The sequence below is a fragment of the Petromyzon marinus genome, unplaced genomic scaffold (genome assembly GCF_048934315.1).
Source record: "Petromyzon marinus isolate PM22_M1 ecotype Great Lakes invasive population unplaced genomic scaffold, UKy_Petmar_22M1.pri1.0 PM_G_Scaffold_60, whole genome shotgun sequence".
Lineage (NCBI taxonomy): Eukaryota > Metazoa > Chordata > Hyperoartia > Petromyzontiformes > Petromyzontidae > Petromyzon > Petromyzon marinus.
In genome coordinates this window covers 1,252,501-1,273,605 of record NW_027423014.1, presented here as the reverse complement: position 1 = coordinate 1,273,605, position 21,105 = coordinate 1,252,501, and the positions used below count along the sequence as shown (strand labels likewise).

The 21,105-nt window shown below is 56.3% G+C and overlaps 1 protein-coding gene and 1 long non-coding RNA gene across 2 annotated transcripts in view; both read left to right on the top strand.

Moving 5' to 3' along the window:
* The first annotated feature begins 14,125 nt into the window (after positions 1 to 14,125).
* LOC142919514 (uncharacterized) lies at positions 14,126 to 18,098 on the top strand. Its single transcript, XR_012938302.1, has 3 exons — positions 14,126 to 14,261; positions 17,231 to 17,351; positions 17,914 to 18,098. It is a non-coding gene; the product is annotated as an uncharacterized LOC142919514 (long non-coding RNA).
* A 22-nt stretch (positions 18,099 to 18,120) lies between these two features.
* Positions 18,121 to 21,105, top strand: part of LOC142919531 (uncharacterized) — a 17,766-nt gene continuing 14,781 nt past the window's right edge. Inside the window, exons 1-2 of the mRNA XM_076062473.1 lie at positions 18,121 to 18,124; positions 20,281 to 20,786. Of these exons, the coding sequence (XP_075918588.1) occupies positions 18,121 to 18,124; positions 20,281 to 20,786 (510 nt within the window). The remainder of the gene's footprint in view (positions 18,125 to 20,280; positions 20,787 to 21,105) is intronic.

Genomic DNA, 21,105 nt, shown 5'->3' with positions numbered 1-21,105 from the left:
TCATGATGGTGAGCAGGCCCGGGTAAAACTGCGTGGCCGGGAGTCAGAGCCATTCCCTGTACACCTTGGGGTGCGATAGCGATGTCCTCTGGCTCCCACATTATTTAACATCTATTTCGACCGCGTAGTTCATGAAGCCTTCGATGGCCGTACCAGACCAGAGGAATTTCCATCTGGTACAGATGTAGCGCCATAGATGGAACGGCGGTGCCTCGTACCGTCAGGGGAGGGGCTGCAGCGGCAGCCCTAGAGGGGAGGGGCTGCTGGGGGCTGAGGACCCCAGACAGCCCCACCCCTCGGCTCTAGGACCCCAGACAGCCCCACCCCTCGATGGGCAGGAGGCACCAGAGGGGACCTCCCTGGCTGATCTGGAGCCAGCCGCAGCCGAAAAACGAAGGGCGGCGGCGGCAGCAGCCGAGTAGGACCCTGGACCCCCTCGCCCCGCCGTCCTTGTGTAGGGCGGTAGTTGGTGACGTCACGTCGCGCTCAACCCTCCGGTACGATGACGTCACGTGCGGTGACGTCACGGACAGGGGGCCGGGACGGTGACATCATGTCCCCCTGGGGTATTTAGGTCGGGACCCCTTGACGTGTTCGAGGTCGTCGCGGGGAGCCAGGAACGTGTGAAGTTGGGAGTTGTGACCCAGGGTTGGGGGAGATTAGCACCGGGCTAGCGGAGCCTGTGGGTGTGCTAGGGACCTCCCCAGTACCCTTACTTTGGGGGAGCGATGGGACCCAGGGTAGGGGGAGATTGGCACCGGGCTAGGGTAGCCTGTGGGTGTGCTAGGGACCTATCCCAGTACCCTACCCCTGGGGGAGCGATGGGACCCAGGGTAGGGGGAGATTGGCACCGGGCTAGGGTAGTCTGTGGGTGTGCTAGGGACCTCCCCAGTACCCTACCCCTGGGGGAGCGATGGGACCCAGGGTAGGGGGAGATTGGCACCAGGCTAGGGTAGCCTGTGGGTGTGCTAGGGACCTCCCCAGTACCCTTCCCCTGGGGTGTGGAGTGTAGGCAGTGAGCGTGCAGTAAAACAACTGGCGCAAGCCCCTACATGAAGATCTGCCTCCGAGTCGTCATTTACGCCTCAACACTTGTAAGGGCCGGGACGCCGTGCGGGCCGGTGGTGGGACTCTGGGCCAGTGGTGGGACTCTGGGCCAGTGGTGGGACTCTGGGTCAGTGGTGGGACTCTGGGTCAGTGGTGGGACTCTGGGCCAGTGGTGGGACTCTGGGTCAGTGGTGGGACTCTGGGCCAGTGGTGGGACTCTGGGCCTGTGGTGGGACTCTGGGCCAGTGGTGGGACTCTGGGCCAGTGGTGGGACTCTGGGTCAGTGGTGGGACTCTGGGCCTGTGGTGGGACTCTGGGCCAGTGGTGGTGGGACTCTGGGCCTATGGTGAGACTCTGGGCCAGTGGTGGGACTCTGGGCCAGTGGTGGGACTCTGGGCCAGTGGTGGGACTCTGGGTCAGTGGTGGGACTCTGGGCCTGTGGTGGGACTCTGGGCCAGTGGTGGGACTCTGGGCCTGTGGTGGGACTCTGGGCCGGTGGTGGGACTCTGGGCCAGTGGTGGTGTGACTCTGGGACTCCCGGCCCCACGCCCTTGTAAGGGCGAGGTCCGAGGAAGCCAGAGTGTGGACCCGCACCTTGGCTGGGTGGGGTCAGGGTAGCCTCCCCTAGGGTGGTCACAGCGGAGGAGCCCAGAGCGTAGGCAGTGTCACGGCACGCTAGGGGCAGGCCGTGTGCCTAGGCTGTAGCAGTGTATCAGGAGGACTGTTGGAGTGTTGCGTTGTAATAAAGGAGTTACCTATGCAAAGTGTCTCCGAAACCCACTACACGGATACAATGGGAGGCTGATCGATGCCCAGGTGCGGTCAAGGGATGGCTCCCTATCGCTCAACCACGTTGCGTATGCCGATGATCTGGTAATCGCTGCTCACTCAGAGGAGGAGTTGGAGGCGCTGCTGCTAAACCTGGAGCTTGCCACTAAGAGGTGGGGCCTTACCATCAGCCCCACCAACACTAAGGACCTGCCTGGGTATTTTGTAACATTGGACACTCTACCCCCACAACTCCCAATTGGTGATTGAGTTGTGGAGAGAGTGAAGAGTTTCCCATACCTGGGCAGTGTGCTCATGACCGGCTCCGGTTGGACAGCAAAGGTCTCACTCTGAATCAGTCGAGCGGCATCATCTATTCATCGGTTGCGTAACGCTGTGTGGAAGCTACCTGGTCTGTCACTCCGCACGAATCTTCAGGTCTTCTCGGCCACAGTCATTCCCTCCCTTCTCTACGCTTGCGAAAAGTGGACCCCCCTAATGGAACATATTCGCCGGTTAGAAACATTTAGGCTGGCCTGCCTACGATCCAATTTGGGTTAAACAGGCTGGATTGTGTGAGCTCACAAATCCCAGAAAAATCTGGACAAAGTCCCATCGGTGAGCTCCTCCGGCAGGCAAGGCTCGGACTCCAGCCCCTCGCACCCGTCCAGAGCCCCCGTTTAGCCCCTGTGGTGGTCACAGACGCCATGAGGGGAGGAACCAATCGGAATTGGCCCTCCCCCCACAGCACTGTCCACGACAGAGTTGCCCGTCCGGCACCGCGAGGAGGTAGGGGGTACACACACACACACAGGTACATACACACAGGTGCACACACACACAGGTAAACACACAGGTACACACACACACAGGTACACACAGGTACGCACACACAGGTACACACAGGTACATACACACACAGGTACACACAGGTACACACACAGGTACACACACACAGGTACACACACAGGTACACACACAGGTACACACACACACACAGTTACACACGCAGGTACACACACAGGTACACACACACATACAGGTACACACACAGGTACACACACAAACAGGTACACACGCAGGTACACACACAGGTACACACAAACACAGGTACACACACACAGGTACACACACAGGTACACACACACAGGTACACACACACAGGTACATACACAGGTACACACCAAGGTACACACACAGGTACACACACACACAGGTACACACACAGGTACACACACACAGGTACAACAACAACAACCGCCATTCGCCACTAAGTGGCGGTGACGTCACCACGACGCTTGTGCCAGGCTATGTGCACCCTGAGGCCACGTGAAGTGTCGAACGCCCGCTGGCAGGAGGTCACGGGGCAGACCCAGGTGCCACGGGTCGACTGACTGAGATGACTGGCTGATGCACCACCTGTGCCCCCTACTGTGCCAACCTGCTGTGCTTTAGCCACCCGGCGCTCCGCTCGCTGTTGTGAGCGTCGCTCCTCCGCCCTCCGTTGTTGTTGGAGGGCGACTGCCTCCAACTGCCCAGTAGCATCCTTCACGAGCCTCTTCCACAGAGGCCGATCTTGACACCGCTGGTACCAGTCATCGGCAAGTCCACTCAGCTCCACGTCCTCCTGTACCACATCACTCCATCTCTTCTCTAGCCCGTGCCGCGCCCGCTTAGCCCCCTCAATCCGGCCAAACAAAAGCTGTTTCGGCATGCGGTGGCTGGGCATGCGGGCTACATGACCCAGCCATCGCAGCCTTGCCTGCCGGAGGAGCTCACCGATGGGACCCTGCCCAGATCTTTCAAGGATTTGTGAGCTCCTCACACAATCCAGTCTGGTTAAACCCAGGATGGATCGTAGGCAGGCCAGCCTAAATGTTTCTAACCGGCGAAGATGTTCCATTAGGGGGGTCCACGTTTCGCAAGCGTAGAGAAGGGAGGGAATGACCGTGGCCGAGAAGACCTGAAGCTTAGTGCGGAGCGACAGACCAGGTAGCTTCCACACAGCGTTACGCAACCGATGAAAAGATATTGCCGCTCGACTGATTCGGAGTGAGACCTCTGCTGTTAAACTGGAGCCAGTCATAAGCACACTGCCCAGGTATGGGAAACTCTCCACTCTCTCCACAACTGCCCCATCACCGATTGGGAGTTGTGGGGGTGGAGTGTCCGATGGTACAAAATACCCAGGCAGGTGCTTAGTTTTGGTGGGGCTGATGGTAAGGCCCCACCTCTTAGTGGCACGCTCCAGTCTCAGCAGCAGCGTCTCCAACTCCTCCTCTGACTGAGCAGCTATTACCAAGTCATCAGCATACATAACGTGGTTGAGCAATAGGGAGCCATCCCTTGACCGCACCCGGGCATCGATTAGCCTCCCATTATATCTGTACCATATGGAGATTCCCCCGGTACAGCTATTGAAGGCTTCACGAACTACGTGGTCAAAATAGATGTTAAATAATGTGGGAGCCAGAGGACATCCCTGTCGCACCCCAAGGTGTACAGGGAATGGCTCTGACTCCCGGCCACGTAGTTTTACCCGGGCCCGCTCACCATCATGAAGGTCCTTAATGATCGTGAGCAGAGGGTCAGGTACTCCAAAAGCACGAAGAACGACCCAGAGCCCAGGCCTACTGATGGTATCATAGGCCTTGACCAGGTCAATAAAGCAGAGATGTAGGTCTTGTTGGAATTCCCTACACCTCTGCTGTAGCAGACGGACAGAAAATATGGCATCTGTGCAGGACCGCCCTTTCCTGAAACCACATTGGGGCTCCGCAAGCCTCTCCTCAGCGTGCCTGGCAAGGCGATGCTGAATAATCCTTGCCAGGACCTTTCCCGGCACACTGAGGAGTGAGATGCCCCTGTAGTTGTTACAGTCTGTGCGGTCCCCCTTCTTAAAAAGGGGGACCACCAGGGCATCCTTCCAATCCTGCGGAACCCGTCCAGTGGTCCAGACTGTTGTTATGATGTCATATAGGGCAGTCTGTGCACAAACGCCACCCTCCCTCAGCATTTCGCTTGGGAGATCATCTCTGCCCGCTGCCTTTCCTGGTCTCAGACTCCGGATCGCCTTCAATACTTCCTCAGCAGATGGCACCTCAGCCAGCCACTCACAGGGGGTGACTTCATCCAATATTTGAGGCACCGCAGCCTCAGCAGGGTCATCCTCGCTTTGTGCCACGATGTTTTCCTGGCTGAGGGATTTTCCCTCCCCCAGGACCTCACAGAAATGCTCAGCAAATCTGCGAACCTGTTCCTGGGGGTCGGAAATTGGATCACCGTTTTTTCCCCTAATGATGGTAATAGGTGTGGCGCTGCAGGTTACTTTTTTGATGGAGTTAAATAGAGATTTGTGATCACGGGCCACTGAGGCAGACTCCATCTCCTCAGCAACCCGCGACCACCACCCATCCTTGCAGCGCCTCACGGCTCTCCGAACCTCCGAGCGAAGGCTGCGGTAAGCCTCCTCATTCTCTGACGTGGGATTCTGTAGCCGATGACAGTGGGCCTGTCGCTTTTTCTCAACCATCGTGTGCAACTCCTCTGTCATCCAGGGTGTCTGGGGAGGTCTGGACCGCGTACCCAAAGCAGCCATTGCAGCTGCATGAGTCACAGTCCTAAACCTCGCCCATTTACCCTCGACATCAGGAGGAGTCGGGGACGATGCCAATCCCAGCCGCAAGCGATGATGAAATTCTCGCTTGCAACTTTCATCAGATAACTGAGACCAGGCCACTTTAGGTTGGAATGGGGTCCTGGGTGTACACCCACCACCGGAGTGGAAGAATGGCAGGCGCATCTTACAGATGACTAGTCGATGGTCAGAGGGCAGATCAGCTCCACGGTAGGTCCTGGTGTCAAGGACATGGGCTCGCATTCGCTGGTCCGTCACTATGTAGTCCAGCAGATGTTCTTGCTTGGACCCGGCATGCATCCATGATGTTGTGTGGATGCGCCGATGCCGGAACAGCGTGTTGGTAATTACAAGCCCATGGGCTGCACAAAAATCTAGCAGCCTCCTACCGTTGTTATTGAGCTGATCTGGCCCATGCCCTCCAATCACTCCAGACCAGGTGCCAGTATCATGACCAACTCGGGCATTGAAGTCACCCAACATGATGACTCTATCCCGAGGGGCCACTTTAGCCAGCACCTGTGACAGGAGGTCATAGAAGGCATCTGACTCATCGGCTTTGCCTGCATCCCTCCACGGATGTTCATCTTCGGTGGGGGCATAAGTAACCACGACCACCATTCCTCGCCTCCGGTTGATGGGAAGGCGAGCCCAAAGTAGCCTGGGGCTTACAGCTTCCCACACCTCACCGCCACGCTCCCACGCCCCCTTCATTCTTTTGTTCAAAAGAAGACCCACACCCTGTTGTTTGGCAGTCTGCTGCCCCGAGTAGAGGACTGTCCACCCCTCATGGTGGCAGGAGCCAGAGCCGGTCCACCGGACCTCCTGAATGCCGCATAGATCCAGGCGGTACCGGTCCAGCTCCCGACAGAGGAGTGGCAGCCTCTCCTCTGCAGTGAGCGTTCGAACATTCCACGTTGCCAACCGTAGTGGCTTTTCGTTGTTTCTGGAGTAGCCCCGAGGGTAGGTATTCAATCTCCTGGCTCCGCCAATTGGGGTTTGGCCAGGAGACGTCATAGACGCCTGGCCCCCCGGGGCCTCCGGCACAAGCTTAGTTGTTACATATTTCAGTTGAATTCGCAGTTTCGTGGTAATTAATTGAAGGTGGAGGGGTTACCAGCCCCTCGCACCCGTCCAGAGCCCCCGTTTAGCCCCTGTGGTGGACACATATGCCATGAGGGGAGGAGCCAATCAAAATTGGATCTCCCCCCACAGCGCTGTCCACGACAGAGTTGCCCGTCCGGCACCGCGAGGAGGTAGGGGGTTGTTTTGCCGGACACACAGGTACACACACAGGTACACATACAGGTACACACACAGGTACACACACACAGGTACACACACACAGGTACACACACACAGCTACACACACACACAAAGGTACACACACAGGTACACACATGCAGGTGCACACACACAGATACAACAACACAACAACAACCGCCATTCGCCACTAAGTGGCGGTGACGTCACCACGACGCTTGTGCCAGGCTATGTGCACCTTGAGGCCACGTGAAGTGTCGAACGCCCGCTGGCAGGAGGTCACGGGGCAGACCCAGGTGCCACGGGTCGACTGACTGAGATGACTGGCTGATGCACCACCTGTGCCCCCTACTGTGCCAACCTGCTGTGCTTTAGCCACCCGGCGCTCCGCTCGCTGTTGTGAGCGTCGCTCCTCCGCCCTCCGTTTTTGTTGGAGGGCGACTGCCTCCAACTGCCCAGTAGCATCCTTCACGAGCCTCCTCCACAGAGGCCGATCTTGACACCGCTGGTACCAGTCATCGGCAAGTCCACTCAGCTCCACGTCCTCCTGTACCACATCACTCCATCTCTTCTCTAGCCCGTGCCGCGCCCGCTTAGCCCCCTCAATCCGGCCAAACAAAAGCTGTTTCGGCATGCGGTGGCTGGGCATGCGGGCTACATGACCCAGCCATCGCAGCCTTGCCTACCGGAGGAGCTCACCGATGGGACCCTGCCCAGATCTTTCAAGGATTTGTGAGCTCCTCACACAATCCAGTCTGGTTAAACCCAGGATGGATCGTAGGCAGGCCAGCCTAAATGTTTCTAACCGGCGAAGATGTTCCATTAGGGGGGTCCACATTTCGCAAGCGTAGAGAAGGGAGGGAATGACCGTGGCCGAGAAGACCTGAAGCTTAGTGCGGAGCGACAGACCAGGTAGCTTCCACACAGCGTTACGCAACCGATGAAAAGATATTGCCGCTCGACTGATTCGGAGTGAGACCTCTGCTGTTAAACTGGAGCCAGTCATAAGCACACTGCCCAGGTATGGGAAACTCTCCACTCTCTCCACAACTGCCCCATCACCGATTGGGAGTTGTGGGGGTGGAGTGTCCGATGGTACAAAATACCCAGGCAGGTGCTTAGTTTTGGTGGGGCTGATGGTAAGGCCCCACCTCTTAGTGGCACGCTCCAGTCTCAGCAGCAGCGTCTCCAACTCCTCCTCTGACTGAGCAGCTATTACCAAGTCATCAGCATACATAACGTGGTTGAGCAATAGGGAGCCATCCCTTGACCGCACCCGGGCATCGATTAGCCTCCCATTATATCTGTACCATATGGAGATTCCCCCGGTACAGCTATTGAAGGCTTCACGAACTACGTGGTCAAAATAGATGTTAAATAATGTGGGAGCCAGAGGACATCCCTGTCGCACCCCAAGGTGTACAGGGAATGGCTCTGACTCCCGGCCACGTAGTTTTACCCGGGCCCGCTCACCATCATGAAGGTCCTTAATGATCGTGAGCAGAGGGTCAGGTACTCCAAAAGCACGAAGAACGACCCAGAGCCCAGGCCTACTGATGGTATCATAGGCCTTGACCAGGTCAATAAAGCAGAGATGTAGGTCTTGTTGGAATTCCCTACACCTCTGCGGTAGCAGACGGACAGAAAATATGGCATCTGTGCAGGACCGCCCTTTCCTGAAACCGCATTGGGGCTCCACAAGCCTCTCCTCAGCGTGCCTGGCAAGGCGATGCTGAATAATCCTTGCCAGGACCTTTCCCGGCACACTGAGGAGTGAGATGCCCCTGTAGTTGTTACAGTCTGTGCGGTCCCCCTTCTTAAAAAGGGGGACCACCAGGGCATCCTTCCAATCCTGCGGAACCCATCCAGTGGTCCAGACTGTTGTTATGATGTCATATAGGGCAGTCTGTGCACAAACGCCACCCTCCCTCAGCATTTCGCTTGGGAGATCATCTCTGCCCGCTGCCTTTCCTGGTCTCAGACTCCGGATCGCCTTCAATACTTCCTCAGCAGATGGCACCTCAGCCAGCCACTCACAGGGGGTGACTTCATCCAATATTTGAGGCACCGCAGCCTCAGCAGGGTCATCCTCACTTTGTGCCACGATGTTTTCCTGGCTGAGGGATTTTCCCTCCCCCAGGACCTCACAGAAATGCTCAGCAAATCTGCAAACCTGTTCCTGGGGGTCGGAAATTGGATCACCGTTTTTTCCCCTAATGATGGTAATCGGTGTGGCGATGCAGGTTACTTTTTTGATGGAGTTAAATAGAGATTTGTGATCACGGGCCACTGAGGCAGACTCCATCTCCTCAGCAACCCGCGACCACCACCCATCCTTGCAGCGCCTCACGGCTCTCCGAACCTCCGAGCGAAGGCTGCGGTAAGGCTCCTCATTCTCTGACGTGGGATTCTGTAGCCGATGACAGTGGGCCTGTCGCTTTTTTTCAACCATCCTGAACAACTCCTCTCTCATCCAGGGTGTCTGGGGAGGTCTGGACCGCGTACCCAAAGCAGCCATTGCAGCTGCATGAGTCACAGTCCTAAACCTCGCCCATTTACCCTCGACATCAGGAGGAGTCGGGGACGATGCCAATCCCAGCCGCAAGCGATGATGAAATTCTCGCTTGCAACTTTCATCAGATAACTGAGACCAGGCCACTTTAGGTTGGAATGGGGTCCTGGGTGTACACCCACCACCGGAGTGGAAGAATGGCAGGCGCATCTTACAGATGACTAGTCGATGGTCAGAGGGCAGATCAGCTCCACGGTAGGTCCTGGTGTCAAGGACATGGGCTCGCATTCGCTGGTCCGTCACTATGTAGTCCAGCAGATGTTCTTGCTTGGACCCGGCATGCATCCATGATGTTGTGTGGATGCGCCGATGCCGGAACAGCGTGTTGGTAATTACAAGCCCATGGGCTGCACAAAAATCTAGCAGCCTCCTACCGTTGTTATTGAGCTGATCTGGCCCATGCCCTCCAATCACTCCAGACCAGGTGCCAGTATCATGACCAACTCGGGCATTGAAGTCACCCAACATGATGACTCTCTCCCGAGGGGCCACTTTAGCCAGCACCTGTGACAGGAGGTCATAGAAGGCATCTGACTCATCGGCTTTGCCTGCATCCCTCCACGGATGTTCATCTTCGGTGGGGGCATAAGTAACCACGACCACCATTCCTCGCCTCCGGTTGATGGGAAGGCGAGCCCAAAGTAGCCTGGGGCTTACAGCTTCCCACACCTCACCGCCACGCTCCCACGCCCCCTTCATTCTTTTGTTCAAAAGAAGACCCACACCCTGTTGTTTGGCAGTCTGCTGCCCCGAGTAGAGGACTGTCCACCCCTCATGGTGGCAGGAGCCAGAGCCGGTCCACCTGACCTCCTGAATGCCGCATAGATCCAGGCGGTACCGGTCCAGCTCCCGACAGAGGAGTGGCAGCCTCTCCTCTGCAGTGAGCGTTCGAACATTCCACGTGGCCACCCGTAGTGGCTTTTCGTTGTTTCTGGAGTAGCCCCGAGGGTAGGTATTCAATCTCCTGGCTCCGCCAATTGGGGTTTGGCCAGGAGACGTCATAGACGCCTGGCCCCCCGGGGCCTCCAGCACAAGCTTAGTTGTTACATATTTCAGTTTAATTCGTGGTTTCGTGGTAATTAATTGAAGGTGGAGGGGTTACCAGCCCCTCGCACCCGTCCAGAGCCCCCGTTTAGCCCCTGTGGTGGACACATATGCCATGAGGGGAGGAGCCAATCAAAATTGGATCTCCCCCCACAGCGCTGTCCACGACAGAGTTGCCCGTCCGGCACCGCGAGGAGGTAGGGGGTTGTTTTGCCGGACCACAGATACACACACAGGTACACACACACAGGTACACACACAGGTACACACACACAGGTACACACACAGGTACACACACACACAGGCACACACACAGGTAGACACACACAGGTACACACACAGGTACACACACACAGGCACACAGACACAGGTACACACACACACACAGGTAGACACACACAGATACACACACACACAGGTACACACACACAGGTACACACACATAGGTACACACACACAGGTACACACACACAGGTACACACAACAACAACAACAACCGCCATTCGCCACTAAGTGGCGGTGACGTCACCACGACGCTTGTGCCAGGCTATGTGCACCCTGAGGCCACGTGAAGTGTCGAACGCCCGCTGGCAGGAGGTCACGGGGCAGACCCAGGTGCCACGGGTCGACTGACTGAGATGACTGGCTGATGCACCACCTGTGCCCCCTACTGTGCCAACCTGCTGTGCTTTAGCCACCCGGCGCTCCGCTCGCTGTTGTGAGCGTCGCTCCTCCGCCCTCCGTTGTTGTTGGAGGGCGACTGCCTCCAACTGCCCAGTAGCATCCTTCACGAGCCTCCTCCACAGAGGCCGATCTTGACACCGCTGGTACCAGTCATCGGCAAGTCCACTCAGCTCCACGTCCTCCTGTACCACATCACTCCATCTCTTCTCTAGCCCGTGCCGCGCCCGCTTAGCCCCCTCAATCCGGCCAAACAAAAGCTGTTTCGGCATGCGGTGGCTGGGCATGCGGGCTACATGACCCAGCCATCGCAGCCTTGCCTGCCGGAGGAGCTCACCGATGGGACCCTGCCCAGATCTTTCAAGGATTTGTGAGCTCCTCACACAATCCAGTCTGGTTAAACCCAGGATGGATCGTAGGCAGGTCAGCCTAAATGTTTCTAACCGGCGAAGATGTTCCATTAGGGGGGTCCACGTTTCGCAAGCGTAGAGAAGGGAGGGAATGACCGTGGCCGAGAAGACCTGAAGCTTAGTGCGGAGCGACAGACCAGGTAGCTTCCACACAGCGTTACGCAACCGATGAAAAGATATTGCCGCTCGACTGATTCGGAGTGAGACCTCTGCTGTTAAACTGGAGCCAGTCATAAGCACACTGCCCAGGTATGGGAAACTCTCCACTCTCTCCACAACTGCCCCATCACCGATTGGGAGTTGTGGGGGTGGAGTGTCCGATGGTACAAAATACCCAGGCAGGTGCTTAGTTTTGGTGGGGCTGATGGTAAGGCCCCACCTCTTAGTGGCACGCTCCAGTCTCAGCAGCAGCGTCTCCAACTCCTCCTCTGACTGAGCAGCTATTACCAAGTCATCAGCATACATAACGTGGTTGAGCAATAGGGAGCCATCCCTTGACCGCACCCGGGCATCGATTAGCCTCCCATTATATCTGTACCATATGGAGATTCCCCCGGTACAGCTATTGAAGGCTTCACGAACTACGTGGTCAAAATAGATGTTAAATAATGTGGGAGCCAGAGGACATCCCTGTCGCACCCCAAGGTGTACAGGGAATGGCTCTGACTCCCGGCCACGTAGTTTTACCCGGGCCCGCTCACCATCATGAAGGTCCTTAATGATCGTGAGCAGAGGGTCAGGTACTCCAAAAGCACGAAGAACGACCCAGAGCCCAGGCCTACTGATGGTATCATAGGCCTTGACCAGGTCAATAAAGCAGAGATGTAGGTCTTGTTGGAATTCCCTACACCTCTGCTGTAGCAGACGGACAGAAAATATGGCATCTGTGCAGGACCGCCCTTTCCTGAAACCGCATTGGGGCTCCGCAAGCCTCTCCTCAGCGTGCCTGGCAAGGCGATGCTGAATAATCCTTGCCAGGACCTTTCCCGGCACACTGAGGAGTGAGATGCCCCTGTAGTTGTTACAGTCTGTGCGGTCCCCCTTCTTAAAAAGGGGGACCACCAGGGCATCCTTCCAATCCTGCGGAACCCGTCCAGTGGTCCAGACTGTTGTTATGATGTCATATAGGGCAGTCTGTGCACAAACGCCACCCTCCCTCAGCATTTCGCTTGGGAGATCATCTCTGCCCGCTGCCTTTCCTGGTCTCAGACTCCGTATCGCCTTCAATACTTCCTCAGCAGATGGCACCTCAGCCAGCCACTCACAGGGGGTGACTTCATCCAATATTTGAGGCACCGCAGCCTCAGCAGGGTCATCCTCACTTTGTGCCACGATGTTTTCCTGGCTGTGGGATTTTCCCTCCCCCAGGACCTCACAGAAATGCTCAGCAAATCTGCGAACCTGTTCCTGGGGGTCGGAAATTGGATCACCGTTTTTTCCCCTAATGATGGTAATAGGTGTGGCGCTGCAGGTTACTTTTTTGATGGAGTTAAATAGCGATTTGTGATCACGGGCCACTGAGGCAGACTCCATCTCCTCAGCAACCCGCGACCACCACCCATCCTTGCAGCGCCTCACGGCTCTCCGAACCTCCGAGCGAAGGCTGCGGTAAGCCTCCTCATTCTCTGACGTGGGATTCTGTAGCCGATGACAGTGGGCCTGTCGCTTTTTCTCAACCATCCTGAACAACTCCTCTGTCATCCAGGGTGTCTGGGGAGGTCTGGACCGCGTACCCAAAGCAGCCATTGCAGCTGCATGAGTCACAGTCCTAAACCTCGCCCATTTACCCTCGACATCAGGAGGAGTCGGGGACGATGCCAATCCCAGCCGCAAGCGATGATGAAATTCTCGCTTGCAACTTTCATCAGATAACTGAGACCAGGCCACTTTAGGTTGGAATGGGGTCCTGGGTGTACACCCACCACCGGAGTGGAAGAATGGCAGGCGCATCTTACAGATGACTAGTCGATGGTCAGAGGGCAGATCAGCTCCACGGTAGGTCCTGGTGTCAAGGACATGGGCTCGCATTCGCTGGTCCGTCACTATGTAGTCCAGCAGATGTTCTTGCTTGGACCCGGCATGCATCCATGATGTTGTGTGGATGCGCCGATGCCGGAACAGCGTGTTGGTACACACAGGTACACACACACACACAGGTACACACACAGGTACACACATACACAGGTACACACACAGGTACACACACAGGTACACACACACAGGCACACACACAGGTACACACACACACAGGTACACACACACAGGTACACACACAGGTACACACACAAACAGGTACACACACACACAGGTACACACACACAGGTACACACACAGGTACACACACAAACAGGTACACACACACAGGTACACACACACAGGTACACACACAGGTACACACACACAGGTACACACACACACAGGTACATACACACAGGTACACACACAGGTGGGCATCACACCCACACACGATAGTCGATCATGTTCAATTCTCATGTAATCAAAGTAGGAATCGATTCATTAAGATTCATTTTCGACCGCTTAATTCTCATGTTATCCGAACGGAAATCGATTTAATTAGCTTAATCAACCGTATATCGATTCCCATGTTATCCCAAATGAAATCGACTCTATACATCTGTTACTCTACAATAATCGATTCCTAATGTTATCCCATTAAGAGTCGATGCGAGTATAGTTAATCGAACCGGGAATCGAATTTCTCTCCACGTGACTAAAGATCGCTCCATGGCGATGCGTCAACTCGTCTCTAGACTTGGCCTACTCTTCCTCCTCCTGCTGCTCCTCCTCCTCCACCTCTTCACGTGGTGCAGCAGCCACGGTGAGCCGGGCCGGTCGATACATCGGGTGCCAGGTTGTGGTGGACGTGGGGAGCGGTGGTGCAGTGGTTAGCGCACTGTGAGCGAGTGTGGGGAGCGGTGGTGCAGTGGTTAACGCACTGTGTGAGTGAGTGGGGAGCGGTGGTGCAGTGGTTAGCGCACTGTGTGAGTGTGTGTGTGGGGAGCGGTGGTGCAGTGGTTAGCGCACTGTGTGAGTGTGTGTGTGGGGAGCGGTGGTGCAGTGGTAAGCGCACTGTGTGTGTGAGTGTGGGGAGCGGTGGTGCAGTGGTAAGCGCACTGTGTGAGTGAGTGTGGGGAGCGGTGGTGCAGTGGTTAGCGCACTTTGTGTGAGTGGGGAGTGGTGGTGCAGTGGTTAGCGCACTGTGTGAGTGTGTGTGTGGGCAGCGGTGGTGCAGTGGTTAGCGCACTGTGTGAGTGTGGGGAGCGGTGGTGCAGTGGTTAGCGCACTGTGTGTGTGGGGAGCGGTGGTGCAGTGGTTAGCGCACTGTGAGTGTGGGGAGCGGTGGTGCAGTGGTTAGCGCACTGTGTGTGTGAGTGTGGGGAGCGGTGGTGCAGTGGTAAGCGCACTGTGTGAGTGAGTGTGGGGAGCGGTGGTGCAGTGGTTAGCGCACTTTGTGTGAGTGGGGAGTAGTGGTGCAGTGGTTAGCGCACTGTGTGAGTGTGTGTGTGGGCAGCGGTGGTGCAGTGGTTAGCGCACTGTGTGAGTGTGTGGGGAGCGGTGGTGCAGTGGTTAGCGCACTGTGTGAGTGTGGGGAGTGGTGGTGCAGTGGTTAGCGCACTGTGTGAGTGTGTGTGTGGGCAGCGGTGGTGCAGTGGTTAGCGCACTGTGTGTGTGGGGAGCGGTGGTGCAGTGGTTAGCGCACTGTGAGTGTGGGGAGCGGTGGTGCAGTGGTTAGCGCACTGTGTGTGTGGGGAGCGGTGGTGCAGTGGTTAGCGCACTGTGTGAGTGTGGGGAGCGGTGGTGCAGTGGTTAGCGCACTGTGTGTGAGTTTGGGGAGCGGTGGTGCAGTGGTTAGCGCACTGTGTGCGTGAGTTTGGGGAGTGGTGGTGCAGTGGTTAGCGCACTTTGTGTGAGTGTGTGGGGAGCGGTGGTGCAGTGGTTAGCGCACTGTGTGAGTGTGGGGAGTGGTGGTGCAGTGGTTAGCGCACTGTGTGAGTGTGTGTGTGGGCAGCGGTGGTGCAGTGGTTAGCGCACTGTGTGTGTGGGGAGCGGTGGTGCAGTGGTTAGCGCACTGTGTGTGAGTTTGGGGAGCGGTGGTGCAGTGGTTAGCGCACTGTGTGCGTGAGTTTGGGGAGTGGTGGTGCAGTGGTTAGCGCACTTTGTGTGAGTGTGTGGGGAGCGGTGGTGCAGTGGTTAGCGCACTGTGTGAGTGTGGGGAGTGGTGGTGCAGTGGTTAGCGCACTGTGTGAGTGTGTGTGTGGGCAGCGGTGGTGCAGTGGTTAGCGCACTGTGTGTGTGGGGAGCGGTGGTGCAGTGGTTAGCGCACTGTGAGTGTGGGGAGCGGTGGTGCAGTGGTTAGCGCACTGTGTGTGTGGGGAGCGGTGGTGCAGTGGTTAGCGCACTGTGTGAGTGTGGGGAGCGGTGGTGCAGTGGTTAGCGCACTGTGTGTGAGTTTGGGGAGCGGTGGTGCAGTGGTTAGCGCACTGTGTGCGTGAGTTGGGGAGTGGTGGTGCAGTGGTTAGCGCACTTTGTGTGAGTGTGTGGGGAGCGGTGGTGCAGTGGTTAGCGCACTGTGTGAGTGTGGGGAGCGGTGGTGCATTGGTTAGCGCACTGTGTGTGTGGGGAGCGGTGGTGCAGTGGTTAGCGCACTGTGAGTGTGGGGAGCGGTGGTGCAGTGGTTAGCGCACTGTGTGTGTGGGGAGCGGTGGTGCAGTGGTTAGCGCACTGTATGAGTGTGGGGAGCGGTGGTGCAGTGGTTAGCGCACTGTGTGTGAGTGTGGGGAGCGGTGGTGCAGTGGTTAGCGCACTGTGTGAGTGTCTGTGTGGGGAGCGGTGGTGCAGTGGTTAGCGCACTGTGTGTGTGAGTGTGGGGAGCGGTGGTGCAGTGGTAAGCGCACTGTGTGAGTGAGTGTGGGGAGCGGTGGTGCAGTGGTTAGCGCACTTTGTGTGAGTGGGGAGTGGTGGTGCAGTGGTTAGCGCACTGTGTGAGTGTGTGTGGGCAGCGGTGGTGCAGTGGTTAGCGCACTGTGTGTGAGTTTGGGGAGCGGTGGTGCAGTGGTTAGCGCACTGTGTGTGTGAGTTTGGGGAGTGGTGGTGCAGTGGTTAGCGCACTTTGTGTGAGTGTGTGGGGAGCGGTGGTGCAGTGGTTAGCGCACTGTGTGAGTGTGGGGAGCGGTGGTGCAGTGGTTAGCGCACTGTGTGTGTGGGGAGCGGTGGTGCAGTGGTTAGCGCACTGTGAGTGTGGGGAGCGGTGGTGCAGTTGTTAGCGCACTGTGTGTGTGGGGAGCGGTGGTGCAGTGGTTAGCGCACTGTGTGAGTGTGGGGAGCGGTGGTGCAATGGTTAGCGCACTGTGTGTGAGTGTGGGGAGCGGTGGTGCAGTGGTTAGCGCACTGTGTGTGAGTGTGGGGAGCGGTGGTGCAGTGGTTAGCGCACTGTGTGTGTGTGTGGGGAGCGGTGGTGCAGTGGTTAGCGCACTGTGTTTGTGTGGGGAGCGGTGGTGCAGTGGTTAGCGCACTGTGTGTGAGTGTGGGGAGCGGTGGTGCAGTGGTTAGCGCACTGTGAGTGTGTGGGGAGCGGTGGTGCAGTGGTTAGCGCACTGTGTGTGTGTGTGGGGAGCGGTGGTGCAGTGGTTAGCGCACTGAGTGTGTGGGGAGCGGTGGTGCAGTGGTTAGCGCACTGTGTGTGAGTGTGGGGAGCGGTGGTGCAGTGGTTAGCGCACTGTGTGTGAGTGTGGGGAGCGGTGGTGCAGTGGTTAGCGCACACTGAGTGCCGTTTGCCCATCTCCCCAGCCCCGGCTTCCCCACTGAATGTGCGCGTGGAGTCTCGAGACCTGCTGACACAACTCCGCTGGGAACCAGCTGACGTGAACCCCGCCACCAGCAGCGTCACCTACAGAGTGGAGAGCAAACTGTGAGATGGTCGCTCACTCACTCACCCAGCCACTCACTCACCCACTCACTCACTCACCCACTCACCCACCCACTCACTCACCCATCAACTCACCCACCCACTCACTCACTAACGCACTCATTCACCCACTTACTCACCCACCCACTCTCTCACTCGCCCACTCACCCGCTTCCTCACTCACCCATCAACTCACCCACCCACTCACTCACTGACTAACGCACTCACTCACCCACTTACTCACCCACCCACTGTCTCACTCACCCACTCACTCAGCCACTCACTCACTCACCCACTCACTCACCCATCCACTCACTCAACCACTCACTCACCCACTTACTCACCCACCCACTCACTCACCCATCCACTCACTCAACCACTCACTCACCCACTTACTCACCCACCCACTCTCTCACTCACTCACCCACCCACTCACTCACTGACTCACTCACCCACTCTCTCACTCGCCCACTCACCCGCTTGCTCACTCACTCACCCACTCACTCACCCACTCACCCACCCACCCACTCCTCACCACCTCCTCCCCGTGTCTCTGTCTGTGCAGCTATGGACGAGCCCACTGGCGGACCGTCTGCGCTGCAACAACAGAGACTCGGTGCGATGTCTCCTCAGCTCTGCGGCATCCCGGTGACCGCTATCACCTGCGCGTCAGAGCCACCGTTTCATCGTCATCACCGGGGGCCTCACCAATCTCCTTGCCCTGGGTCGTGGTTGAGGTCTTACCCTTGGAGACAAGTCAGTGGCTTTGTCTATGTGTGTGTCTCTGTGTGCGTGTCTGTGTGTCTCTGTCTGTGTGTATGTATGTGTGTCTGTGTGTGTGTCTCTGTGTGTGTGTGTCTGTGTGAGTGTCTCTATGTGTGAGTGTCTCTTTGTGTGTGTCTCTGTGTGTGTGTCTCTGTGTGAGTGTCTCTGTGTGAGTGTCTCTGTGTGTGTGTGTGTGTCTCTGTGTGTCTGTGAGTGTCTCTGTGTGTGAGTGTCTCTTTGTGTGTGTCTCTGTGTGTGTGTGTGTCACTGTGTGTCTCTATGTGTGTGTGTCTGTGTGTGTGTCTGTGTGTCTCTGTCTCTGTGTGTGTGTATGTCTGTGTGTAGAGTGTCTGTATGTGAGTGTCTCTGTGTCTCTGTGTGTGTGTCTATGTCTCTGTGTGTGTCGACCTGTGTGTATGTGTGTTTGTGTGTGTCTCTGTGTGTCAGTGTCTCTGTGTGAGTGTCTCTGTGTGTGATTGTCTCTTTGTGTGTGTCTGTGTCTTTGTGTGTGTCTGTGTCTGTGTGTGAGTGTCTCTGTGTGAGTGTGTCTCTGTGTGTGAGTGTCTCTGTGTGAGTGTCTCTGTGTGTGTCTCTTTGTGAGTGTCTCTGTGTGTGAATGTCTCTGTGTATTGTCTCTGTGGGAGAGTCTCTGTGCGTGTCTGTGTGTGTCTCTGTGTGTCCGTGTGTGTCTCTATGTGTGAGTGTCTCTTTGTGTGTCTCTGTGTGTGTCTCTGTGTGAGTGTCTCTATGTGTGAGTGTCTCTTTGTGTGTGTCTCTGTGTGTGTGTGTCTCTGTGTGAGTGTCTCTGTGTGAGTGTCTCTGTGTGTGTGTGTGTGTCTCTGTGTGTCTGTGAGTGTCTCTTTGTGTGTGTCTCTGTGTGTGTGTGTCACTGTGTCTCTGTGTGTGTGTGTCTCTGTGTGTGTCTCTGTGTGTGTGTCTCTGTGTGTGTGTCTCTGTGTGTGTGTCTCTGTGTGTGTGCCTCCGTGTGTGTCTGTGTGTGTGTCTCTGTGTGTGTCTCTGTGTGTGTCTCTGTGTGTATGTCTCTGTGTGTGTGTCTCTGTGTGTGTGTGTGTCTCTGTGTGTCTCTGTGTGTGTGTCTCTGTTGTGTGTGTCTCTGAGTGTCTCTGTGTGAGTGTCTCTGTGAGTGTCTCTGTGTGTGAATGTCTCTGTGTATTGTCTCTGTGGGAGAGTCTCTGTGTGTGCGTGTCTGTGTGTGTCTCTGTGTGTCTGTGTGTGTCTCTATGTGTGAGTGTCTCTTTGTGTGTCTCTCTGTGTGTGTGTGTCTCTGTGTGAGTGTCTCTATGTGTGAGTGTCTCTTTGTGTGTGTCTCTGTGTGTGTGTGTCTCTGTGTGAGTGTCTCTGTGTGAGTGTCTCTGTGTGTGTGTGTGTCTCTGTGTGTCTGTGAGTGTCTCTGTGTGTGAGTGTCTCTTTGCGTGTGTTTCTGTGTGTGTGTCTCTGTGTGTCTCTGTGTGTGTGTGTCTCTGTGTGTGTGTGTGTCTCTGTGTGTGTGTGTGTCTCTGTGTGTCTCTGTGTGTGTGTCTCTGTGTGTGTGTGTCTCTGAGTGTCTCTGTGTGAGTGTCTCTGTGAGTGTCTCTGTGTGTGAATGTCTCTGTGTATTGTCTCTGTGGGAGAGTCTCTGTGTGTGCGTGTCTGTGTGTGTCTCTGTGTGTCTGTGTGTGCCTCTATGTGTGAGTGTCTCTTTGTGTGTCTCTGTGTGTGTGTGTGTCTCTGTGTGAGTGTCTCTATGTGTGAGTGTCTCTTTGTGTGTGTCTCTGTGTGTGTGTGTGTCTCTGTGTGAGTGTCTCTGTGTGAGTGTCTCTGTGTGTGTGTGTGTGTCTCTGTGTGTCTGTGAGTGTCTCTGTGTGTGAGTGTCTCTTTGCGTGTGTTTCTGTGTGTGTGTGTGTCTCTGTGTGTCTGTGTGTGTGTGTCTCTGTGTGTGTGTCTCTGTGTGTGTGTGTCTCTGTGTGAGTGTCTCTGTGAGTGTGTGTCTCTGAGTGTCTCTGTGTGAGTGTCTCTCTGTCTGTCTCTGTGTGAGTGTCTCTGTGTGAGTGTCTCTCTGTGTGTCTCTGTGTGTCTCTGAGTGTCTCTGTGTGAGTGTCTCTGTGTGTCTCTGAGTGTCTCTCTGTGTGTCTCTGTGTGTCTCTGTGTGTCTCTGTGTGTCTCTCAGCTCTGCTCAGCGCTCCTACGGTCACCGTGACGCTCCACAAGAGACTGACGGTGCAGGAGGAGGCTGGTGGTGACGAGGAGGAGGAGGAGTGCCGTGTTGAGGATGAGGACACCGAAGACGATGATGACGATGATGACTACGATGACGACTACGATGACAACTACGATGATGACGATGATGATGACGATGACGATGATCACGATGACGTCGCTGATGATGCGGACCGTGTCAATACCCACCACGGTGATGACGACGATGACCATCACCACGGCGATGATGATGACGATGACGACGATGATGGTGTGGACCGTGTCAACACCCACCACGGCGTTGATGAGCACGACGAGGATGACCACGAGGATGAGGAGGAGGAGGAGGAGGGAGAGTGGTGGGAGCTCTCCGTATCGGTCTCCATGACGAGTGGCTGGAGGAGGAGAATGGCGCGGAGTGACGTGGTGCATCACCAGCAGGCAGAGGTCTTCACGAGGGGGGGCACAACCATCACGGTGAGGGTGGGGGGTGGGTGGGGGGGGGTGAGTGGTTGGGGGGGTGAGTGGGGGGGTGAGTGGGGGGGTGAGGGGGTGAGTGAGTGAGTGGGTGAGTGGGTGAGTGGGTGGGTGGGTGGGTGAGTGAGTGGGTGGGTGGGTGAGTGGGTGGGTGGGTGGGTGAGTGGGTGGGTGGGTCGGTGAGTGGATGAGTGAGTGGATGGGTGGGTGAGTGGGTGAGTGAGTGGGTGGTGTAGGTGATGATGATGCTACTACTACTAATGATGCTGCTGCTGCTACTGATGATGATGCTACTGATGATGATGATGCTACTGATGAT